The sequence below is a fragment of the Sinocyclocheilus anshuiensis genome, unplaced genomic scaffold (genome assembly GCF_001515605.1).
Source record: "Sinocyclocheilus anshuiensis isolate Anshui unplaced genomic scaffold, SAMN03320099.WGS_v1.1 scaffold1240, whole genome shotgun sequence".
Classification (NCBI taxonomy): domain Eukaryota; kingdom Metazoa; phylum Chordata; class Actinopteri; order Cypriniformes; family Cyprinidae; genus Sinocyclocheilus; species Sinocyclocheilus anshuiensis.
Genome location: NW_015542555.1, coordinates 938,413 through 965,457, shown reverse-complemented (window position 1 = coordinate 965,457; position 27,045 = coordinate 938,413). Strand labels below are relative to the sequence as shown.

Here is a 27,045-nt window from a genome sequence, read left to right as displayed (position 1 = left end):
AATTGCTGGGTTTGTCCCTATTTTACCCAGCACTGGGTTGTATTTAACCCAGCATTTTTTAGAGTGTATTATTATGACAATTGAGCACGTCCTTCTTTCATCGTTTCTCAAAATACTGTAATGCCAAAAAAAAATAAAACAGTTCAATATTTTTATTAGTTTATCATTAAAGTACATGCCAAGGGTTAAATTTAAATATAAACATTTAAACAAATGAATAAATAAAATCAGAATAAATTAACCCTTGTATTTTAAAATCTCAGTCAGGGATCAGATTGACCCTATAAGCAAACCTTAACAACTTATTTGATATTTTTAACATTAAATAAATAAACAAACTAAAGTATAGTGTGGAAAAGAACTTCTATGTGCCTTTCTGAAGCTCAAGAATGGTGCTAACGCCAAGATCGTTTCTAGCGAAAAATGTAGCCTAGCTACGCCTTCACTGAAGTTTCATTCATCGGACAAAAGCCAAATCTGCCAAATGCCAGCTACCCTCTAAAGGCATTTGTGTATTCAGAATTTGAATACAAGTTTTATTTTTCATGCTAAGTACACACTGCAACGTTTCAGGAGTACAACTGTATGAAAAAAAATCGCAGGACTGAAAATGAAATTGTGATGTACGTTATTTAGGAGTTGTCAGTGGTTCATAAGATCATTTAGAAAGTCTAAGTAAACGATTAATAAACTATTGACATTGTGATAAGCACGGCAACATTTTTGGTATTGTGACATCCCTACTTCAAATGAGAACCACCAGTCATGTTGCTGGTCAGGTTTGTTCCCACCTGTACATTTCCCACTTTTGGTTAAGAACACTTCCTCACTGTTACTCCAGACATTTCCTTACGGCTTTAAATTATCAATGTGACTCTCTTGGGCCTTGTTCATATTTAAACACCATCAGCACAACAAGAAACCAGTTTACTGTTCAGAAGACCCTTTCCCTGTTGAAAAAACAAGCATATGCTGGTTAGGTATGTTTTGATGCTGGGATGCTGGTTTAAACTGGTCCTTTGCTGGTTTAAGCTGGTCATTTGCTGGTCTAAGCTGGTCCTTTGCTGGTTTAAACTGGTCCTTTGCTGGTTTAAGCTGGTCATTTGCTGGTCTAAGCTGGTCCTTTGCTGGTTTAAACTGGTCCTTTGCTGGTTTAAGCTGGTCATTTGCTGGTCTAAGCTGGTCCTTTGCTGGTTTAAACTGGTCCTTTGCTGGTTTAAGCTGGTCATTTGCTGGTCTAAGCTGGTCCTTTGCTGGTTTAAACTGGTCCTTTGCTGGTTTAAGCTGGTCATTTGCTGGTCTAAGCTGGTCCTTTGCTGGTTTAAACTGGTCCTTTGCTGGTTTAAGCTGGTCATTTGCTGGTCTAAGCTGGTCCTTTGCTGGTTTAAACTGGTCCTTTGCTGGTTTAAGCTGGTCATTTGCTGGTCTAAGCTGGTCCTTTGCTGGTTTAAACTGGTCCTTTGCTGGTTTAAGCTGGTCATTTGCTGGTCTAAGCTGGTCCTTTGCTGGTTTAAACTGGTCCTTTGCTGGTTTAAGCTGGTCATTTGCTGGTCTAAGCTGGTCCTTTGCTGGTTTAAACTGGTCCTTTGCTGGTTTAAGCTGGTCATTTGCTGGTCTAAGCTGGTCCTTTGCTGGTTTATGCTGGTCCTTTTGCTGGTCCTTTGCCAGCACATGACCAGCATAAACCAGCAAAAGGACCAGCAAAGGACCAACTTAAACCAGCAAAGGACCAGTTTAAACCAGCATCCCAGCATCAAAACATACCTAACCAGCATATGCTGTTTTTTCAACAGGGTTATCATTAGTATTATCATTACTCCAATGATAAAGAAACAAACATGGCAGATTAGAGGGAATCATGAAATTAAGGACAACACAGAGTATGACCTACATGAGAATGCAGCTGATGGGGAAGATATGAATGAAGAAGAAGAGCTCCCTGCTGAGACTAAACATGACACAATCAACAATGAGGACATCTACAGTTTACACATGGAAGTGTGCTGTTTTGGCACGTGCTTGTCTTTGATAAAGACGTCAATGTATTTCATAAATGCTTGAGATAGTGTAATTGCTCTAAAAAGTAGCAACATTAGGACTGTAATAAACAATTATGTAACCAAACTGCACAAATCAGTATCAAAATAATGTGAACACCTGGGAAAGGCGGTATTTCTTTACTAAGGTGTTTTACCACCATTTTCCTTTAATGGTTTCCAGTTAAATGTCATCTGTCAGTTGCTTCAGAGATGTTAAAGTAGGGAATCTGCTTCTCACTCTTCTCTCCAAAAGTGGTTATTGGTTGAAATTAATATTTGGATCAGTGTGTCAATTAGACTTCTTTCCTCGTGTCTCTTCCAAAGCCGAAAGTTGGTCCCCGATGTTCTTCAGCTCCTGCTCCATAGCAGCAATCTGGTTATTTCAGAACACAATAAATGTACTCAAGCTCCTTCAGCTGCTGAAATATATCACTCTATTGACAAGAATGAAGCTTTCTGATGGGATATACAGAATGAAGAATATATGCAGTGCATTCATAAACATTTCAATCCACGCAAGTACATGTGGATAATCTGCAGTTCAACTTTAATAACACAAAATAAATAATGAGGTTTTCTATTGAAAATGGACTTACAACAGCGTATGAAAACATTGTGCAATGAGGCATGCAAGCACGCTTAATGCATTTTGAGTAACATGGAAATATGGGAGACTCGCTAGTATGTAAATCTGGTTTTCAAATTTCTTTCTCATGGATCGGAGGGTGAATCTCACAAAGAAATGTTCAGCTTATATTTCACATAACAATCAAAAAACAAAAGAAGCCTATTTTTGGGCGCAATGCATTGTGAAATTACTGTTATCATGTTAGCTCTGTTATACTGTATCACCATCATTAAACACACATTTCTTCAAAATTGTCATTAGTGCAATGCAATATATATTCTCATTAGTGGGGGAATTCATCATATATATATATATATATACAGTGGGTACGGAAAGTATTCAGACCCCCTTCATTAATGTACACACAGCACCCCATATTGACAGAAAAACACAGAATTGTTGACATTTTTGCAGATTTATTAAAAAAGAAATTTTTTTTTTTATTTTTTTTTTTTTGGCATCACAATTTGGGGGAGGAAATAGAGTAACAATGCAAAAAAAAAAAACTTAATGGTCCTAAAATAGGCTTCATTTTCTTCACTCAAAATATATTTTCCAATCGAATATTATTTAATTTTGGGTGAAATATGATATTTACAGTTTTAATGAAGTACAGCTGCCCATTCTCCTCTGTGCTCACCTTATTCTCTGTCTCTTGTCTGACTCTATTTGGTACTTTTTCTGCATAGTTGGGCGTCTGGGTGCGAGCGAGGGCTTGTTTGAGTTTGGAGGCCAGCTTTTCTCTGCGCTGAGAGAGGAGAGCTCTCTGTTTGTCAGCATTAATACTATTCTGAAGTTGACGGAGAGAGAGAAAGAGCCATCAGCAGTCTATATATATATATATATATAGACACATCGTTTCTGAAGAAAGGAGAATCTTACACTGCATTACCTGAATGCTGAGATGTAAGCAGATGGAGTGATCCACCACCCCTACAGCACTGGCCTTAGGTGGAGGAGGAGAGTCGGTGAAGCCTGTCTCTGGACAGTGTAGATGAAGCGCTGAGATCTGGCCCAGCGTGCAGACAGCTGATCTGAAGTGCAGAAGAGTCTCAGCCTGATCCGGTGCACACACCGCCCACACTACAACAACACAACTATTACACGTCACATGATGAAAGATTTCAACTACTATATACATGATGTGCTACTGTAATAACTGCACTAAAAGGAAATATTGGTTTCCAGGGTCTTCTGTGTGGTTGCTAAGGTGTTCTGGGTGGTTGTTAGGGCTAGGTGGTTTCTTACCTGCCCAAGTCGCTAAACATTTGTTGTAGAATTTTTACTTTTACTTTTGTTAGTAACTTTCAAATTTAATTACAAAGCAAATGGAAAGTAATACTTTGAGTTAAAAAAACAACATATTCCAATAATCTGTTTTTTTGTTTGTTTTGTTTACAACTTTGAAAGACCTGTTTTTACAGTGAAGATATGATCCGAGACGGTTATGTGTATGGACTTTTTTTTTTACGTTTTATTGTCTGGTAGGCAAAATCCAGCCGGATTGCTTAGAAAATAATTGCAAAGCCCTTAACAAGCTGCACAATTCAAAGTATCATTCATGTCTGTTGCACAAATGTTGCGAAACAATAATTAAAACGCAAAGTATCAGTGATTAAACAGTAAAAAGTGGTTTTTATTAATTGAAATAAAGCTGAAATAATCTAAAATAGAAGTATTAAATTAAAACCTAAACTTAGAGAAAAAAAGAAAAAAAAACATTAAAAAATGTTTTAAGTTGAAGTAATTAAACGGTTAAAACTAACACGGAAATAAAAATAAATTAGCCAAACAGAAATATAAAAAAAAAATAAATAAATATATATACTGCCATCCAGTCTTTAATTTCCTCAAGGCAACACAAAAGTGGAGCTATAGAATGTGGATGTTTTTGTTTCAATGGCAGATATAATTGTGTATCATCTGCATAACAATGAAACAAAATATTATACTTCCTGAGAAGTATATGTTACTTTGTACAACTTTCATATTACATTCCTGCAAAGATGACACTATTTATTCACAATTACTCTTCTGCAATCATTTGCTGTAGCATTTGGCCTTTTTTTCTAATCCTAAGGCCTGAATCCCTGTATGTATTTTATTGTATTCTGGAATATGAAATAATCATGTTCATTAGAAGAAAAATTTTACATTTTTAAAATATTTATGTTTTAAAATGATAAACATTTATTATTATTTAATATATATATATATAATGTAATATATATATATATATATATATTAAAACTAATAAAAATGACAAGAGCACAACAAAATTACTATAACTTAACCCTAAACTAAAATGTAATCTGAAAACAGAGCTATTTTAGCACCACTGTGGGGGGGGCCATATACCCGTGGCCGAGCCAGCCAAGGCCACGGAGGATCCACCATGGCCTCCCGAGGCCCCTGCTCCGCCGTGGCTCCCGGAGCTCCCTGATCTGCCCTGGAGGTCGCCCGCCCTGTCTTCGTTGCCAGCCTCAGTCAATAAACCACCTTGTTTGCACTCTTCCCTCCTGTCTCTGCCTTGTGTATCGTGACACACTGAGGTACTACTATTTACATTATTTATTAATAATATATTTATTAATAGTTCAAATGAATTTATTTTTATATATTTTTTTTTTTATATAATTTTGTTGTTGCCTTTTTTTTTTATTAGCTTTTTTAAATATATCTATACAGGTTTTTTAATGTAGATTCAATGTTTTATTAAAGTGTTTTTATTAGTTAGTTTAACTTAATTGTATTAATTATAATGATAGAATTTAGTAATTGTGTGTGTGTGTGTGTGTGTGTGTGTGTGTGTGTGTGTGTGTGTGTGTGTGTGTGTGGGTTTTTTTAAATTTTTTTTATTTTTTATGTTTAGTACATCTTGTTAAACTAAATGAAAACAATAAATATTTCCTTGGGAAAGCTGAAATATTTTTTTTTTTAAGTAACAAATGTTTAATGTTTTATTTAACATTCCTGACTCAAAAAATATATAAATATAAAAAGCCGATTCAAAGTATTAATATAATAGTACTGTATATAAATAATCTTTAAACACTGCAACATTGTTTTTTTTTACCTTGAAATATCAGTTTCAAAATCATTCTGATGGTACACAGATTTATAATAACGCAAATGGCTCCCATCAAACATCTGTTCTGAGCAGGGTTGCCAAGTCCACAGTTTTAACCACTGAACTGGGCTATTTTTAAACTGTTCTCGTAGGTTGACATTTTCCACACAGGTTTAAGGTATGATATAGTGCATATATTATATCTGACTGTAATTTTTGATTTGAAACATTTTACCCATTTTATATTCTTCCAATGGAAAAAAAAAAACTGTTCTAGACAGAGGAGATTTTTGTGAAGAAGTGGTACTGGTAGGAAGCCTTTGAGCTTCTGCAAGTTTCTTTGTGAAACGAGACTTAAAAGTGTGTATAATAACGCATTACAGAGACTGTAAACTATGTATTTTAGGTATGAGTGAGAGGCATATTTTGATATTTGGGATACACTGTAAAAAATAAATCCGTAAAATAACAGCTCATTACACATGACATTATCCATTAATTTTACGGACATTTCTGTTAACTCTAAAACGCAATGAAGTGTAAAATTCAAAATACTGGTAAAACACCTGCAAAAAATAAATACGGAAAAATTCCTTCAAATTATACAGTATATTGTGCCCTATTTTTTATATTACTGTAGTTTTGACTGGCAACTGAGCTAGTTTTCTTACACAGATCTGGCAATAAATAAATAAAATAAATATTAGTTTGTGTTTTTTCAATGCTTCTGTTTAGAGATATTGTGCCCTATTTTTTATATTACTGTAGTTTTGACTGGCAACTGAGCTAGTTTTCTTACACAGATCTGGCAATAAATAAAATAAATATTAGTTTGTGTTTTTTCAATGCTTCTGTTTAGAGGGCAATGTGACTAATAGTTATTATACAGTTTGTCTAAACATTTGATCACAGTAAAAACAGTAATATTGTGAAATAATATTACAGTTTAAAATAATGATTTTCCATTTGAATATATTTTAAAATATAATTTATTTCTGTACTGCAAAGCTGAATTTTCAGCATCATTATTCCAGTCTTCAGTGTCACATAATCCTTCGGAAATCACTCTAATATGCTGATTTGCTGCTCAAGAAACAAAAACAGTATTGTTATTAATGTTGTGCTGTTTTTGTGAAAACAGTGATAGTTTTTTTAGGATTCTTTAATGAATAGAAAGTTCAAAAGAACAGCATTTATTTGAAAACTAAATATTTTGTAACATCATAAATGTATTTACTGTCACTTTTGATCCATTTAATGTGTCCATGCTAAATATTAATTTCTTTAAACCCCAAACCTTTGAATGACAGTGTATACATAAAAAAAAAATCACAACAAATAAGGCATAGAGCAAACTGCTGAAATTAAAGAATTATTTCATAAAACGTTTTATATTTAAAAATACATAATTACTTATCATTTTAAAAAATATACATTTTACTTTTCCTTGCCTTTCCATTACTTTCCTTCCTCAATATTCTCTTAAAAAATATTTGAAGCAGGCTGCCAAATAAGGAGCAAACACAGTTATCAACTGATGGGAATAATCTCAGCGAAGAACTGAGACTTCACCCTTCAAATTGATTTTCTGCCATTTGCTCCTACAAGTCATTTGCACTGGCACTCTTCCCCTTCTTTTATGATTTAGTCTCATTACACCAAACAAAAGCGAACGTGAAATAGCATAGTGCCAATGCAGGACAAAATACAGCACAAGATGAAGTGTGTACTTCATTTCAACTCAGATGCAGAACTATGGGGGAAGATCATGAAATCATATCGGCATCATGCAGATCAGCTCTCACACTGTAGGCTATCACCCAGCGAGCAGCATTCGTCTGGGTAGTTTTATTGATTTAATGAAGAGATATTGGCTGCCCTACCTCTGCTAATGACGTCGGTAAACTTGCATCATGCAGCGTGGCGAGGGTGAAGCGCACTGTCTGCCACATCTTATTACAGAAGTGTCTGCAGCTCAGCACATGAGACACAGACAGGCTGATGTCCTCTCCTGAGACAGGGTTCGAACAAAACGTCAGCAGAGGGAGTGAGGAACTCTGGGTAAAGCTGATGGTAAGGTTTGATTACGGCACTCTGTAATGAGGGCGACTTACCCTGGGCTTTATAAGAGCAGAGTGCAAACCTCAAAGCGTCTGTCCCGCACTCAGGAATCCCTTTAGGGAAATCTTTCTTCTGCAGGAAGGACACAGGAAATGAGGTGAACTTGTTAATTCGGGAACGACTGGATCACTGGAATGAAGCGAATCTCGTACTGACCTGCGCTTCCATGGCAACAACGCTTTCCCTCGGATCCAAGTTTCCTTCTCTGACTTTCCCTTGAAGTCTCTAGAGAGATGAAACCGGAATGTGACTGACGAGAAGATGAAGTCATCGTGACAAAGTGGCAATTAGAAGATTAGCCGTATCATATATTCAGATTTCACCACGGATCGGCTGTGCTTTCAGAGCGAGTGGAGTCAGTTCTGCTCTGAGGCCTGGATAAAGACGTCTGACTGATAGATGTTCATCGCCAGCTGTACAAAGTCTTGTTATATTCATTAATATGTCTGAATTATTTCTTTTATTAATATACTGAGGATTTAGTATTCGTAGGAACTAAAAAGGGCATGGAGTAAAAAAAAAATGAACAGGCATAGAAAGGACAAAGTTTTGAAACCTCTAATGCCAAGTCTAATGTTAGTCTAATGGTGTCAAACTACAGAAGTGTATACTTAACCTTTTCCCCAAATATATTCCAGTGTTATTTTATATACACTTGTGTAGTATTTATTAATATTTTGAATTGTATTTTATTTTTAAACTATCAGTTTCTATTTTAATTTTAAAGTTTTTGTAATTTTATTATGCTATTTTGTGATTTTTATTTTTTTCATATTTCTATTTAGCATTTAATTTTATTTTATTTTTAGTCATTGTAGTACTTCATTTTAAAACTTATTTTATTTTAATTAGTTGCCAAGGCAACATTTCTAATTCTTTTTATGTTTTCATTAAATATTTATATTTTATTTTCATTTCAGCTTTATTTTAATTAACAAAAATGATTTTTAATAGTTTTAGTTAATAATAACAAAACTAGTCCACAAAATCCGATTCTGGATTTATTAAGCCAATCATTAATACAAGTTTGTTGTAAAAAGATTTCTCTGTTAAATGGGAGTTTTGAGGCTTTGAGTCCATGTGTGTTAATTAGCAATGTACTAATATTCAATTCTGGTGAATATGTCAAATCAATAATTATTTTCAATATAATATCAAAATAGTAAATTCTATACTATTTTTTCTAAAAAAAACAACAACAACAACTAAAGACTAAAATTTGTTTGCTACAAATGAAATTAAGAATCACAACTTTATATACAATATGAAAATCTATATCAATTCTTAGCTTTGCATTTATATGAAAGATTTTAAAGAAAGTATTAAGTATTTAAGTATTAAGTAAAGTATTTAAGTATTTGTAAAGATTAACTTTGTGTAAGATGACGGCAAATGTAAGATAAATGTAAAAGTATAGAGTGTGCACAATTAAATATTCAATATCAACAAATACTGATCAATTAAAATGATCTCTAATGTATATGTATAACTATATGTATTGGGCTTCACCACTATTAGCTTTAAAACATGGACCAAATATACTGATGACTCATCGCTTCGATTTTTGTCCAATCAAATGTGAGAATGAGAAAGCCCCCCCCACTAACACCACCTGCATTTGACTAGCAATATCAAGTAGCAAATTATGGTCACTGCTGTGGCATAAACTAAAGGCTATTGGCTATTAAAAATGAAGACAAACTCTTTGATTGGCCCCACCTCAATATCTAGTTTCAATAGTAAAATAAACAGAGCAAAACCCAAGAGGGTCCTCGTTCCATTGGTGCTCAGGCCCTAAATATGTCAAAACCACATCAATTTCATGGTATCTTCATGTTTTGTACTTGGTTGGAACAGGTCTGAAGGCTGAGAGTGCGTATGTGTCTGTACCTCCAAAGAAACCCCTGAGATGACATCAAGAGGGTCAATGACGTTTCCTAAAGATTTACTCATCTTCCGCCCATATTTATCTGAGTGAAAGAGCACCTGTTTGACACAGTGACGAAAGAGCAATAAAAGAGTCAGAGCTGGACCAAACAGAGACATTTTGATGGCAAAACAGACGGTAACATTTCTCAGTGACATTTTGGATACTTTTGGTATATGACGCACACCGCAATATAAATTTTCAGTTCCTGCCAACCTTACGAAATGGCATTTAGAGTTATGAGCTCAGCAATAAGCCATCGACCCAACCTGTTTAAAGGGCAGCTGGCCTGTCAACTCTCTGCCTAGCATCACCATCCTGGCCACCCAGAAGAAGATGAGGTCACTTCCTGTTTCCAGAACGGAATTGGGGTAGAACTGTTTCAAGTCTTCTGTCTTGAGGATAGAGAGTGAGATCAAAGCAAGTTCATTCAATATGTCAATACACTAGACTTTCTTCATTTTTTTTGTCTGGTTTCTTTCATGAGTTCATGATGTTGAAAGAAAAATGGACTTTAAAAATGAAGAACCTGCTGAGGCCAGCCGAGCATTGCGAACGGGAAGAGACCAGAAGAGAACCAAGTATCAAGCACATCTGGGTCTGAAACAAACATTTAAAAAAGTCAGAATTCACTGTAACGCCGTGAACAGCCTGCATTATTGAACTACATTACTTGCTAAAATCTGTTTTCTTCTGATTATTATTAATAATAAATAGTTACCAGGGGCTAAGACAAAATGACAAAAAGTGCCATAGAGCAGCCCAAATTATTATATTTCACGTCTTCTTCTTTATTAAACAGAGAATTCTTAACTTTTTGAGACATTGGTATGTAGTAGGTTGTATATTTGGATTAATTTTCATTTTTGTATGTTGAACTATGTGATGTGTTTACGTGAGTCTAATGCTGATTACTGGCCGTGTCATTTGAAATCCAAAGCAAATTTCCCTAAAACGGGTCAATAAAGTATATATATTCTATACATTCTGAAAGCATATAACAGCTTTGTGTGAAGAACCAACCAACGTTTAAGTAGTTATTCACTGAACACTCTCAAATCTCATTCATGTGATTTGATTTTGAATAAGTGCATATTTGTTAGGAGTCATTATTAGCTGCACACAAAGATTTTTACACACAAAGCTGTCAAAGGTCTGTATAAAGCATGAGTCATATGGACAGCGTTTATGGTACATTTATTGTAATTTTGGTGACAGTCACCGGCCAACATTCACCTTTATGTGAAAATATCTTAAAATTATACACTACTGTTTAAAAGATTTTGCAGTCAGTACAATTTTTTTGTGGAAAGACATTTTATTCAGCAAGGATGCATTAAATTGAACAAAAGTGACAGTAAAGACTTTTATAATGTTTCAAGACTGTACAGTATCACAGTTTTCACAAAGGTATTAATCAACAAAACTGTTTTCCACATTGATAATAATAATAATAAAGTATATTTGGATTAATTTTCATTTTTGTATGTTGAACTATGTGATGTGTTTACGTGAGTCTAATGCTGATTACTGGCCGTGTCATTTGAAATCCAAAGCAAATTTCCCTAAAACGGGTCAATAAAGTATATATATTCTATACATTCTGAAAGCATATAACAGCTTTGTGTGAAGAACCAACCAACGTTTAAGTAGTTATTCACTGAACACTCTCAAATCTCATTCATGTGATTTGATTTTGAATAAGTGCATATTTGTTAGGAGTCATTATTAGCTGCACACAAAGATTTTTACACACAAAGCTGTCAAAGGTCTGTATAAAGCATGAGTCATATGGACAGCGTTTATGGTACATTTATTGTAATTTTGGTGACAGTCACCGGCCAACATTCACCTTTATGTGAAAATATCTTAAAATTATACACTACTGTTTAAAAGATTTTGCAGTCAGTACAATTTTTTTGTGGAAAGACATTTTATTCAGCAAGGATGCATTAAATTGAACAAAAGTGACAGTAAAGACTTTTATAATGTTTCAAGACTGTACAGTATCACAGTTTTCACAAAGGTATTAATCAACAAAACTGTTTTCCACATCATTGATAATAATAATAAATATAGCTGCAAGCAGCGATTACCAGGGTTCAAGCACTTTGGGCATTTAAGCACATAAGGAAAAAGACATGACATATTATTTAGCAAGCGTGTAACCACCTAAATCAATGATTTAAAAAACATTTTTGGCAAATCCAGGCAATTTACCATAGAAATATGATCTTTTTATAACGTTTATGACTGTTATAGCGCCAGCTGTGGTCCGATCTCCCTAAAACTTTGCATGCTTGTTTAGAATCACCTGTCGCATGTGCTCACCGGGTTTCGTGAAGTTTTTCGTTTAGGCTTTATAGACTTTTGGGTATATTTGGACAGGCCCCTTTTCTAAAGGACCTCGTTATAGCTTCCCAAACGGTAAAATATTGTGTGCATGTGTGGAAAACCGCGCAATGTACAATTGTTTACGCCCTTAAAAAAAGTGATACCGCCCCCCAGTGGCCGATTTCTTTCAAATTTCTCACAGACCTTTGGGGCCATGAGTCAAACAGGCCCACTGAGTTTCGTTCCGATTGGCCTCCGTTAACCTTGTCTAATAGGTGCTCAAACTTCATCGGCCAGTGGCGGCCATGTTTTTTTGAGATACGCAAATGTCCCCATAGACACTTGTGGCACTTTGGACCAAGACCGTGCACAGCCATTTTCATCTTGATAGGAAAAATGGTTGCCTAGTTATAGCCATTTTTATGTTTTTTTCTCTCTTATATCGCCACCGAGTGGCCAATCTCCACGATTTTTTTCCTGTGACCTCAGTTTGAGCTCTTACATAAGTGTTCCAAGTTTGGCAAAAATATCTCATTCTGTTCAGGAGTTATAGGCATTTTACTAAATGTGGCCCTGCCCCCTTTGACGTTTTGGCGTCCCTTCGCAACGGTAAGTGAAAGTTTAACTTTTTTTGATAATTATTGATATTCACTCTCCAGAGAATCTTTCTGCACTGGTTTGGTTCCGATCAGGCGAAAAACCTAGGACTAGTTCGTAAAAAGCCAGTTAGTTTCCTAGTTCGGAAAAGTAGGTTTTTCAAAAAATGCGAAATACCCAAAAATACCCGCATGAGCCAAGGATTGCAATGACCTAAGACACTTGAGCCTGCGACTGATGGTTTAGGAGTTATGAGCGATTTCGTACTTTCGATCGCTGTAGCGCCCCCGTCAGGCCGATTGGAGCAAGCCTCGGTCACGTTGTAGGCGGTGTGAGTACTACCATCCCTCCAAGTTTCAAGTCTCTACGACTTACGGTTTGATCTGCACAATCAGTTTTACGTGAAAATCGCTCATCTGTGACCATTCTAACATTTACAATAGGGTTTCAGCGTTACACGCTTGAAACCCTAATAATAATAAATGTTTCTTGAGCAGAAAATCAGCATATTAGACTGATTTCTGAAGGATCATGTGGCACTGAACCGAAGACTGGAGTAATGATGCTGATAATTCAGCTTTTCATCACAGGAATTAAAGGGAAAGTTCACTCAAAAATGGAAATTACTCCATGATTTACCAACCCTTTTTTCTTTCAGACAAATGCAATTGAAGTTATATTTAAAAATGTCCTGGCTCTTCCAAGCTTTATAATGGCAGTGAATGGTGGTCAAGATTTTGAAGCACAAAAAAAGTGCGCCCATCCATCTTAAAATGTGCTCCACATGGCTCCGGGGGTTTAAAAAAGGCTTTCTGAAGTGAATCGATGCGTTTGTGTTAGAAAAATATCCATATTTAAAACGTCATAAACTGTAATCTCTAGCTTCCGCTAACTGTCATACGCGTGTTCACGAGAGAGTGGCTTTCCAGCGGATATTACCACCAACCCTAAACATTTGAACAGTAGTGTAGATTATGAGTATTAATCATTGAAACAGAAGTGTGATTGATGTGAACTCTCACCCTGTGTGAGTGTGATGGCATCAGGATTCACTCCAAACTTCACAGCGGCACGTTGTCGGGCCTCTGCAGCACTTCTGCCCCAAACCCACTGCTCCTGCTCCAGACACAGCCAAGAGTCAAAGTCAAAGCCTCACCCAATATGATCAGGCTCAATTCATAAACACATTATGCTGTAGCAGGTACATTAAGGCTACAAATATAGATTTCATGAAAGTGCCACACCTCTTCTGTGTCCTTTGAGTTTTCCACTGTCACTCGATAGGCTGGTATCTGATGACCCCACCAAAGCTGTCTGGAAATACACCAATCGCTGCAATATGGAGATATACATGACATAAAATCTTATTCAAACATGTAACGGAAAGAATATTATTAACATAAGTGTGGAATTGGTCAAACAAACAGAAAGACATGTACATGACCCTACATCATGAAAAATACAGCCTTGCATAAATAAAAATAAATAATAAGGCTAACCTGATGTTGGACAGCCAGCTCTTCCACATTTTTGTGTAAAAGTGAGGAATTATCTGTAGATCTCCTTCTTCCACTGCCTAAACAGAGCATTGACATGCATGTCAATATGTGAGCTAACAAACAGAATAATGAAATTTCAAGAGTTAATTAACAGTTTGTCCACTATCATCGATGAGTAACAGGAATATGTTTTCCAGTAAAGCGCTTGATGAGCCACACATTTGCTGTTACTCGAGGGAGTATCAGATACAGTTAATAACACACATGCATGTCAACGAAACTGACATTAATTTAACCATTTTCTGTAAATGTGCATGCATGTTTGATAATGCAATACCCTTCAAATGTTTGGGGTTGCTAAGATTTTTATTAATGTTTTTGAAAGAAGTCTCTTAAGCTCACCAAGGCTGCATTTACTTGATCAAACATACAGTAAAACAGTAATAGTGTGCTTTTTTTTTTTACAATTTAAAACAACAGTTTTTCATTGTGATAAAATTTAAATGTAATTTATTCCTGTGATCAAAGCTGAATTTTCAGCATCATTACTCCAGTCTTCAGTGTCTCATGATCCTTCAGAAATCATTCTAATATGCTGATCTGCTGCTCAAGAAACATTTATGAGTATTATCAATGCTGAAATCATTTTGACTGATATAAGTAGTATATAAATAAGATTTATTATGAGCCTTATTATAATTATGAGAAAGACAGAGTTGAAAAGTTGCGTCCGTCCCACATACTGTGTGGTTTAGCACATCAGCATAATTTCTATCTGATGCAACCACACATTTAAAACACGCTCACTCACTTGAACTGCTTTTCTGCCCATTTCCTGACAGCGCACAAACCACTGTTTCTTCAGCAACGGTTCAATGACATCTCCAGAACGACTATGTGGGAGGAATAAAATCAAGATAGGACAAAAGGTCGAAGACTACTAGTATTTTTTAGCTGAAAGAACATGACAAAAATGTTTGAGGGGAACGGCGTGTCTGAGTACTCAAAAATGTAGTGAATTATAGCAGCCTGTAGTCTTCTTGAAATAAGAGGATGAGGAAAGGTTTACTGCTTGTGGTCTGATATACATCGCTTTACCTGCAGATTGGTAATGACATGGGATGATCCTTCTTTCCTCTGAACAGCTTCCTCTCCATCAGCGCAGTAATTACACATTCCCTGGCATCAAATCGCTTAACACCCTAAGAGACAAAATCATTACATGCTGAATATCCATACAAACATTCCTTTAAATATAGAAGATCTCTATAAATGCCTTATATAGACACCTTAAGACTAGAGTTATCATCATCATTCAGTTGTGATATGTTACATAACATAACATAACATAACATAGCATAGCATAGCATAACATAACATAGCATAACATATAACAGCATAACATAAAACATAACATAGCACAGCATAGCATAACATAGCATAGCATAAAACATAGTACAGCATAGCAAAGCATAGCATAATATATAACATAGCATAACATAAAACATAGCACAGCATAACAAAACATAGCATAGCATAGCATAACATATAACATAGCATAACATGACATAAAACATAACATAGCATAACATAACATATAACATAGCATAACATAAAACATAGCACCATAAAACATAACATAACACAGCATAACATATAACATAGCATAACATAAAACATAGCACAGCATAACATAACATAGCATAGCATAGCATAACATAAAACATAGTACAGCATAGCAAAGCATAGCATAACATATAACATAGCATAACATAAAATATAGCACAGCATAACATAGCATAGCATAGCATAACATATAACATAGCATAACATAAAACATAGCACAGCATAACATAGCATATAACATAGTATAACATAAAACATAACATAACATAGCATAGCATAACATAACATAACATATAACATAGCATAACATAAAACATAACATAGCACAGCATAACATAACATAACATAACATAGCATAGCATAGCACAGAATAACATAACATAGCATAACATATAACATAGCATAACATAAAACATAGCACAGCATAACAAAACATAGCATAGCATAGCATAACATATAACGTAGCATAACATAACATAAAACATAACATAGCATAACATAACATAACATATAACATAGCATAACATAAAACATAGCACAGCATAACAAAACATAGCATAGCATAGCATAACATATAACGTAGCATAACATAACATAAAACATAACATAGCATAACATAACATAACATATAACATAGCATAACATAAAACATAACATAGCACAGCATAACATAACATATAACATAGTATAACATAAAACATAACATAGCATAGCATAACATAACATAACATAACATAGCATAACATAAAACATAACATAGCATAACATAGCACAGCATAACATAACATAACATAGCATAACATAAAACATAACATAACACAACATAACATATAACAGCATAACATATAACATAGCAAAACACAACATAGCATAGCATAGCAAAGCATAGCATAACATATAACATAGCATAACATAAAATATAGCACAGCATAACATAGCATAACATAACATAACATATAACATAGCATAACATAAAACATAACATAGCACAGCATAACATAACATAGCATAACATATAACATAGCACAGCATAACATAACATAGCATAGCATAACATATAACATAGCATAACATAAAACATAGCACAGCATAACATAGCATAGCATAGCATAACATATAACATAGCATAACATAAAACATAACATAACATAGCATAGCATAGCACAGCACAGCACAACATATAACATAGCATAACATAGCATAAAATAGCATAGCATAGCATAGTATAACATAACATATAACATAGCATAACATAAAACATAGCATAGCATAACATATAACATAGCATAACATAAAACATAACATAGCATAGCATGGCATAACATAGCATAACATATAACATAGCAAAACACAACATAGCATAGCATAGCATAACATAGCATAACATAAAACATAACATAGCATAGCATGGCATAACATAGCATAACATATAACATAGCATAACATAAAACATAACATAGCATAGCATAGCATAACATAACATAAAACATAACATAGCATAGCATAGCACAGCACAGCATAACATAACATATAACAGCATAACATAAACATAACATAGCATAGCATAGCATAACAACATATAACATAGCATAACATAAAACATAGCATAGCATAACATATTACATAGCATAACATAACATAGCATAGCATAGCAACATAGCATAGCATAATAACATAGCATAGCATAACATATAACAGCATAACATAAAACATAACATAGCATAGCATGGCATAACATAGCATAACATATAACATAGCAAAACACAACATAGCATAGCATAGCATAACATAGCATAACATATAACATAGCATAACATAAAACACATAACATAGCATAACATAGCATAACATAAAACATAACATAGCATAGCATAACATAGCATAACATATAACATAGCATAACATAAAACATAACATAGCATAGCATAACATAGCATAACATATAACATAGCATAACATAAAACATAGCATAACATATAACATAGCATAACATATAACATAGCATAACATAAAACATAACATAGCATAGCATAGCATAACATATAACATAGCATAACATAAAACAGCATAGCATAACATAGCATAACATAGCATAACATAAAACATAACATAGCATAGCATAACATAGCATAACATAACATAACATAACATAACATAACATAACTGTGGCGAGGGGGGTGTGGTTTAACGAGGTCTGCACCGGGAGAGAGAGGCAGGAGACGAGCGGTGCGTAAGTAGGTCAAGCGCAAATGATAATCACCTGTGTCTCGTTTCAGTAATTGGTGTGGAGAGACCGGATAAAAGGGGCCACCTGGAGCATGGAAGGCAGAGAGAGACTGACTGGGAACGCGAGCCACTCGGGGAAACCGGGCTACTGGAGCAAAGCATATATAGAGCTATATTCTGAGTTATTGACGGAGAGTTTGAATGCGCAGTGAGCGCCTTGTTCTGTTGTATTTACTGAGAGACTTGAATAAACACTCGCGTCCCAGTCCGCTGACCCTGTCTTCTTCCTTCCTCCCTCTTGAACCATATCACAATAACATAACATAACAAACTGTAAGTATATTTAGATCTTTGGGCTGAATTTTGGTAACATGCTGGGTTTTTAGGGTTGCACACTCAGACCAGGATACCATATTATATATGCTTTAACTTTCTAGACCAGTCTTCTCACCATGTGGGGAGGCTAAATGTGGATATGTTGATCTGAGAGCCCTTTCATACTCTCTGTGTTTCATGATGCTGAGATATTCCTACAGCTCGCTGACCTTCGGTAATACATACTGCTAATGCATACTTAGAGGCCTACAGTACAGATGCTTTGACCTTTATAAAAGTCTTTCCACTGAGACAGACCTTCAGTATGTTCATCTCGGAGCCCTCTGATGCTCTTCACAATCCTACACCTCACTGACCCCTGTAATATATACATTTAGATGCCTGCAGTTTCTTTTTTATTAAAGCAGCAAGCTAGAAGACTGAGAAATGTTTCTCTCAGTGCCTCTTGACACTCAAACTGAATGTGAATAATACAGATCAATGCTGAGAACTGAAGGCCTGTTCAGATCAAGGACGATAACTATAGGCCTATAGCTACAGCTATAAATCTAAAGTGTTAATAATCATTGTAATTTTATTCTGAGAATATGGAAATCCACACCACAGCTATAACATAACAACACAGAGTAATAAAACCGTTAAAATCACTTTCAGAACAATTTTTCCAGCTGATGAACTATAAAACAATGACAGCCAATCAGAACTATAAAACAATGACAGCCAATCAACCCAACTTTAAAGAGCTAGCTTGAGCATTTAAAGGGACAGACGACAAAACTGCAGCGTGCGCTTATAATAAACAAAACATCATTATTCACTGGTGTGGATGCTAATATAGTTATTAAACAGGCCTTAAGTATTAACTTAAGTACTGTATTTTTGCTACAATTAGAAAAAGTCTCAAGTCAATGTTTTTAGGGGTTACAATCATTTTCAATCACTAAACAAGTTGGGAATTACATTTACATTTAGTCATTTAGCAGGCGCTTTTATCCAAAGCGTTTTTACAGGTTATGGTGGTCAGATTAAACCTTGACTGTGAAAGGTGAAGTGATAATAAAATGAATCTAAATCCTCAAGTGCACAATAATTGCTGCCATCCCAAATGATCACATGATCAATAATGTAATAATGGTTATGCAATAATTGTAATAATCCCACTGAGGTCACACCTTTAAAAAGGTCAATTGTAAAGAATCTCTGTACCTCTAGCCATTGGCCGCAGTCTGAGGTCATGGTCCCATCTCCTCCAATCACAGTGAGGCGAGGGAGTGAATGTCTCTGAGAGAGCAGGAAGTCAGTGTGGTCATGAGCTGGTGTCACTTTAACAGCACATATGAAGGCAAAGTTGAAAGTCAGGAGCTGAGACTTAAAGGTGCAGTCACAAATTTCACAAGCAAAAAAATGTTCACTGCCTATTGTCAATAGTGCAGTGATGTATGAAGCACAGCTCACACAGAAATCACTTTAAACTTGCAAATTTGCATGACCAACTTTAAATCAGTGCCAAATCTCCTGAAACCTATTTTGTCCTCACACAAAATTCCTGATCATGAATTCCAATTTGCAATGACTGGATTTCGCCACTGAACATTAATAAATGTGAGGCTGCATTCTTAACTGATTTTTGACCAGTCAGGTCAAACTTTGTCCAATTTGTACATCAATAATATATTAACTCAGTGTTCATTAAACTTATATAAATTATATATTTAATATACATAATACATTTACTTATTAATAAAATACAAATATAGGATCACAAATTTAGACCAGTGTCACAGTTTCATATGAACAGCCTCACAAAAAGAAAAATAATGGAACACTGGCTTGCAGTGTAAAAGTCCACTAATTGTAATTGAACATTTTTGCAATAAAAGATACAGTTATTTCCAACAGATAAAATTCATCATGCACAAATAAATGACATACCTGTGCCAAATGTCACATCCACCATAGAGTCGGTGACGATGGGTAATAAGCGCTCAGTGAATGGATGCCTGCAGTGTTTGCCGTGAAGATCCTGAGATGAACATGGTGGAGAAAAGTGCTAGAACTACAGCTCTGGTTGTAACTTTAGCATAGTAGACATACTGCCTACTGCATACTAGATTTATCAAATGTACATGAGTAGTACAGTAATATCCCATTCAAACACAAGTACAGTCATGTCATATCGTAAGCACAGAGCAGACTACAAGCAATCCATGTAGCGTTACTTTATATCGAGGGTCATCAGGATGAACAGCAATGGCCACATCTCCCAGCATCGTCTCTGGACGCGTGGTTGAAACTGCAACCTCTCCTTCTAAAAAACAAATCACACCTTATTACATAATGGGTAAAATAACATCTCGAGAGACAGAGCAAACTGAAAAGTCCCCTAACCCTGTCCCTCCAGTGGATAAGCAAATGTAAGCATGATCCCGAACTCCACTTTGTGCTGATAACCGGGAACAGACAGAAGAGTCCTGCCAGACAGCTCCTTTGAGTCCACCTGAACACGTCAAATCATGAGTTAGCCTGTGGCCAGGTTGTTAGACATGGAGCGGCTCAGTGATGTACCTCTATGTCTGAGATGGCCGACTCTAATGCACAGCTCCAGTTGACCAGACCTTCAGAGCGGTAGATGAGCCCAGAGTCACACAGCCTGACAAAGGCCTCTGTCACAGCACTGCTGAAACCCTACAGATAAAAAGAGGGGGAAAAAAACAAAAACAAAGGGAGGTGAAGAAAAATATAGACAATAAATTTTGAGATTTTGTTGATAATAGGTCCAGTTCTTTTATCATAATGGAAACCCTTATGAAAAAAGTACTTAATTTTATTGAATGTGCACTTGTAGTGTACTTCAAATCCTAAAAGTATGTTTAAAAAAAAAAAACTGTAATTGCAGATATCATAATATTACTGAAATAAAAGCCCACTTAAGTGTGATTAAAGAGGGCACACTTCCATGACTAGGTTTCTTAACAAAGTGCACTTTAATAATGTCAAATTAAGTGTTTTACTTTGAAGTACATTTTAAATTGTAACAATTTGTCATGCTTTAAGAAGTACACTTATTGTTATTGACTAACATACTAGAGCACACGTAAAGCACTAACTGTAGTGTGTTATTCAATATTACATTTAAAGTGAATATATTTTAATATTTTTTGCACTAAATTGCAACTTCATCATTACAATTGTGTAATAACAAATATATCTAAAAATACATAACATACGTTTCAATACAAATGACAGTTAATTTTAGTTTACCATTATACTTATACATATTTCAAGTACAAAAGGTGGATCAAAAAAAGCACTCTAAATTTCAGCTAACTGCATTTTATATTCATTTTGAATAAACTTGAATATATTTTCATTTTAATGCAATAAACACGTAATTATGTGTCCAAAAGCATTTAAAAAAAAAACTTCAGTATGAACTGAATGTGAAGCGTGTTATTTTCATAGTAAGAACCCTTTTTAAAAATGAACCCTTTTTTTTCCAGAAGAGATGGTCAGGTTGAGGTGAATTGCATTGTGGGATGCATTAATTAGACATCCTATTCATACAGAGAAAATGCATACTGTGCATAGTATACACACTGCATACTGCAGAAACAGTATGAATATCATAGAAGAATGCTATTCCAAACAGCCCATGAGAAAAACATCTTTTTTTTTTATTACCGGATCCATTGTAAAACAGGCTCTGCTCCAGTCAAGAGATGCACCAAGTTTTCTCAGCTGATGATAAATCTCATCCCCCTTTCTGAAAAAATAAATAAATCATTAAAACAACAGAAAGGCAAACACTTGAGTTGAATTAAAAAACGAAAGCAGTCCTTACAGTTACCATATGGACATAACATAACAGTTGCACTAGTAGCATATACAACTGCAAGGCTCTGAAAACAAGGACAGCAAAGACAGACAGAGACTTACTCATTTTTCCATCTCCAGACCTGTTTGAGAAACTCCTCTCTACTGTAGTCCCGTCTGCACTTCCCCTGCTCCCTCATCAGCTTCCTCTCAACCACCGACTATCACACACAGAGACACATCACAGATCATTCCGAACAGAAACGGACACCTAAGCATCCTATTTTACCATTTAACAGAGATAACGAGCTGGGATACCTGTGTTGCAATCCCAGCATGGTCGCAGCCGGGAAGCCACAGCACCTTGTAGCCCTGCATCCGTCGCCTGAAAAAATGATTTGATGAAATGGTCATATCATCTTGGACTAAGAGTCCATTTATAGAGATATTTTATACATATATTGCTGAAACATGTAATGTTAGAGAATAATAATCAAAGAGTTTATTCAAATGGTACCAGCGAGCCAAAGCATCTTCTATATGTTAGCGCATGTCCGAGATGTAAAGTGCCGGTCACATTCAGCGGTGGAATACAGAAGGAGAAATATTTATCAACCGCATGGGGCTGTTTACTCTGAGGAAGAAGGTAAAAAACAGGGAAAAAGAAAAAATCTACTTACACTACTGGGGTCAGTAAGACTTTTATGCTCAACAAGACTGCATGTATTTAATAATAATAATAAAAAAACAATAAAGAGAAATATTACTGCAATTTAAAACAAGTGTCTTCTTTTGTAATATACAGTGGCACTGTATTTCACTGATGCTCCAGAAGGAACCACGATGCATTAAGAGCTGGGGGTGAAAACTTTTTGAATTTGAAGATCAAGGTCAATTGTACTTAATTTGTCTTCCGGGAAACATGCAAGTATCTTCTGTTGCTTCCGAAGGGCAGTACTAAATGGAAAAAAACAAAAAACGATATTTCAACAAAATAAGAAAAATTGGGACATCTTCATCCATTTTGTTAAAATTATTCACATTTTCACAGATTCTGCAAGGGGTTCCCAAACTTTCGCATGCCACTGTATTGTAAAATGTAATTTATTCCTGAAATGGCAAAGCTGAATTTTCAGCATCATTACTCCAGTCTTCAGTGTCACATGATCCTTCAGAAATCATAATAATATGCTGATTAGCTGCTCAAGAAATAATTCTTGTTCAAAAAAACTAAAAACTTCTTGTTTCTTGTGTTGAAAACAGTTGTGCTGCTTAATATGCTTGTGGAAACTATGATATGTAATTTTTCAGGATGCTTTGATGAATAGAAAGTTCAAAAGAACATCATTTATTTAAAATAGAAATCTTTTGTAACATTATAAATGTCTTTACTTTCACTTTAGACCAATTGAATGCATCCTTGCTTAATAAAAGTATTAATTTCTTTTTTTTTTAATCTTACCGACCCCAAACTTTTGAACAACGGTGTATTTATATATTAATTGATTTCTTTATTTGCTTTAGGGTAGAGACAACTTATATCAAGCTGTAACTGCTCCCATACATGCTGCTGAGGACTGAAGAATCCCTGTTTCTCCCACCACTGATACCAGCCAAACTCCACATATTCCGGGCTGTAGGATTGTGGGAAGGGCAGAGTGGTGTCTAAAAGAGAGGACATTTGGAAGACATGGGATGATAGCAATAGACATCTATAATAACTGCATTAGTCAGACGCCAGCGCATCAATGGACAGAAACACAAGACAAAACAGGGAGAGGAAAAACATTCTGTCACCTTTCTTCTCTCCAGGTACGAGTGCAGCAGTGTATGCTATTTTCTCTTTATCTGACCAGATAAGTCCAGGATCATTAACATCCTGCAAGGGTTAAAGACATGATAAGACTTTTATGGGATTAAACCAAAGGAAACATTAGGTACCCATTTTGATATGTACAGTCTGCATAACCTACGCTGCTGAGTATGGCCTTCTCCCGTGCTTGTCTGCGTTTGGCTTTCTCCGCTTGTGTCCTGGGATGATGTGAAGGCTGTGTGCTAGATGAGCTTTGAGAGCAGAGTCTGCATCCCCATGTGCTCCAGGCCTTCTGAAGACCTCTGCTCCAGATTCTGGCTGACGCTACATGCACAGCCATCCACATGTCCTGAAATCTGGAGCCTTTCAGACTGAAACTAATGTGAAAAGACAAACAACTGTTGTTCTGTTAAACAAAATGTAATACAACTTTTTTATTATTATTATTTAATTTGTGCATCACATTTGAAAATGTTAGTAATACATTTTTTTATTACTTTTTTTTTTTCATGGTACCAAGGTATTTTTTGTTTAACTTGGAGTAAGTGTTGTTATTGTTAACTGAAACTAAAACTATTATGAAACTTACACTTCAAAAAAAGATAGATAGAAATACTTAAAAATTGTAAATAAATAAAAGAAAGACTTAAACTTCAAAAAAAAAACAAAAAAACTTTTAAATATTCCCCTGGCAAATAACTGAAATGCGTTTAAGTTGAAATACTTAAAATTATAAAACCTAAAACGTTATATAGAAATAAAAATACATAAATGAAAATGACAGAAGCACATAATGAAATCACTAAAACTTAACTTTAACTCAAATTTAATTTAAACTATTAATACAAAAAAGATCTAAAAATCTAAATATTACTAATTACCATTATAACATATAAATAATACTAAAATAACACTGCTTGGAGTGCCATGTAAATGCAATAGAACATGAATATGGCAATCGTTAAGAACAATAGTATAACAAAACAGTACATAAAATACAGTCAAATGTGTTTGGCGATGCTTAAAAGCAGTCGATGAAGGTTCGTGTTTTTGAAAATATTGTGAATAAATGCGTTCTGAAACTTAATGACATGCATATTTTACAGTATACACATCTAATCTTTTAATCAGAAAAAAAATGCTGCATATTAAGTGACACATAAAAGGAATGTACCTTCAGTGTGTGCTGTCACAGGGAGCAGACATATTGCGGATACGGCAGTGATTTTTCCCCACTAATATTTTTAGGTCTAAGATTCCATACGACTTAAAATGTTTTGATCAAAAACACAGATGAGTGTCAAATCAAAAAGCTGCAAACAATCAAAGTTAAATTTCACTGGATTATACTTCCTTCACGTTATGCAAGTTCTCGTAGCGTCCGCTGTTTCCCATCGGAACGTTTTTAAAGGAACACTCAGCGGCTGCGGCTCAAGAGCTAACGGGCTGCCTGTATAGACAGCATTGGTGAGCATCAAGGGTGCGTTGCGCTTTCCGAGATTGTTATATTTTTTTGGCGTTTTTCGAGTCAACGGCATATTTAGATATACAATTCAGCTGAGCTTACTCCAAACACTACTATATTGTCTCAAAATCCTGTCTAGGTAGTCAGCTCACTAGTTTTTTAAACGCAGTCAACTTCGGGAACCGGTCCGTCCGCAAAAGCGTCCTTCCGAGGAGTGATTAGACTGGCGCAAATTCGTCTCATGCATTCGTCTCAGATTCATATAGCGTCCAGCTCGACATCCTGACACGCCAACCGAGAGCTGCAGCCGTCGTGATTTAATATCCTTTAAACGGAGAGCAGACTCTCGTCGACTGAAGGCGACCGAGCGCCGCTGGCAGGTTTATTGGGGTTTGATCAGCGCTATGGCGGAGGTACAAGGTACATCGAGTGAGACGATAACGGAGACCGTTCAGACGGGCACGCCGCCTCCACCCCAGCAGGTACTCTGCCCTACTTTCTGTAGACACCATCACGAGCCACAGTTACCCCGAATCATGCAAGAAATGTGAACCAGCGGCTCTTGTGATTAACTGACCGTTTTGTGGTTAGCATATCGAGTAGTTTAATAGACTGACTAGATACCAGCGTAAGGCCTGTTTGGTAAGCGACATGTTCAGCTGGGATTGGTTTAACAGTGTGTTATGATCACAAGTTAACCCACATCACAACAAAAATCCACCTGTAAGTCTCCACATAGATATATTTACCATGGTAACCGGCAGTTTTCAGGTTAGTTACTACAATTGTTATTGTTACTGCCGTAAAAATAAATTAAAATGATAGAAAATTGTGAAAGCTTTTTACAGCACTTAAACACGGGCACTTCTTCAACACCTACAGCAAGAAAAGTACTAGGGCTATTACAGTTAACTAAAACTAAAACCGTTAAAAAGAAACATTTTCGTTACTTAAAGGGGTCATATGATGCGATTTCCAGTTTTCCTTTCTCTTTGGAGTGTTACAAGCTGATTGTGCATAGATAAGATCCCTGAAGTTGCAAAGACTAAAGTCTCAAAACCAAAGAGATATTCTTTATCAAAGTTAAGACTCTGCCACACCCCCCTAAAACGGCTCGTTCTAACACGCCCCCACATATCTACCTCACTATGTGGAAATATTAGCATAATGCCGCCCAAATGTGCACGCAAAGAAAGAAGGCGTGGTTTCAGTAATCGCAGTTAGTGTTGAAGCAGCCATGTCAGGGAGACGCTGTGTGTTTCTAGGCGAAAGCAAAAGCACTTTATTTGGCCTTCCGAAAGTAGATGCATTTAGGAATCTTTAAGATTACTTACAACAGAACAGCAATGCATTTTATGGACGACCGTTTCGTGAACCTAGGAGAGGAGGTCATTCTGACTTTGCTATGACAATCTGGCGCTTCTGAATCAGCTACTGTTTAGGTATTAGTTTAATTATTTGCTATTGACTGTTCAAATGCGGAGTTTTGTGCATCGTGTGTGAGAGAGAGAGAGAGAGGGAGAGAGAGAGAGCGCACGAGAGAGCGAGAGC

The 27,045-nt window shown here is 35.6% G+C and overlaps 1 protein-coding gene and 1 pseudogene across 1 annotated transcript in view; one reads left to right on the top strand and one right to left on the bottom strand.

Annotated features, from left to right (window-relative positions):
* Positions 1-1,845: 1,845 nt before the first annotated feature.
* LOC107694314 (valine--tRNA ligase, mitochondrial-like) lies at positions 1,846-25,494 on the bottom strand (annotated as a pseudogene).
* Positions 25,495-25,548: 54 nt separating this feature from the next.
* The window catches only part of LOC107694341 (protein phosphatase 1 regulatory subunit 11), a 3,565-nt gene continuing 2,068 nt past the window's right edge, over positions 25,549-27,045 (top strand). Inside the window, exon 1 of the mRNA XM_016494026.1 lies at positions 25,549-25,976. Coding sequence (XP_016349512.1) covers positions 25,899-25,976 — 78 coding nt within the window. The 5' untranslated portion in view covers positions 25,549-25,898. The remainder of the gene's footprint in view (positions 25,977-27,045) is intronic.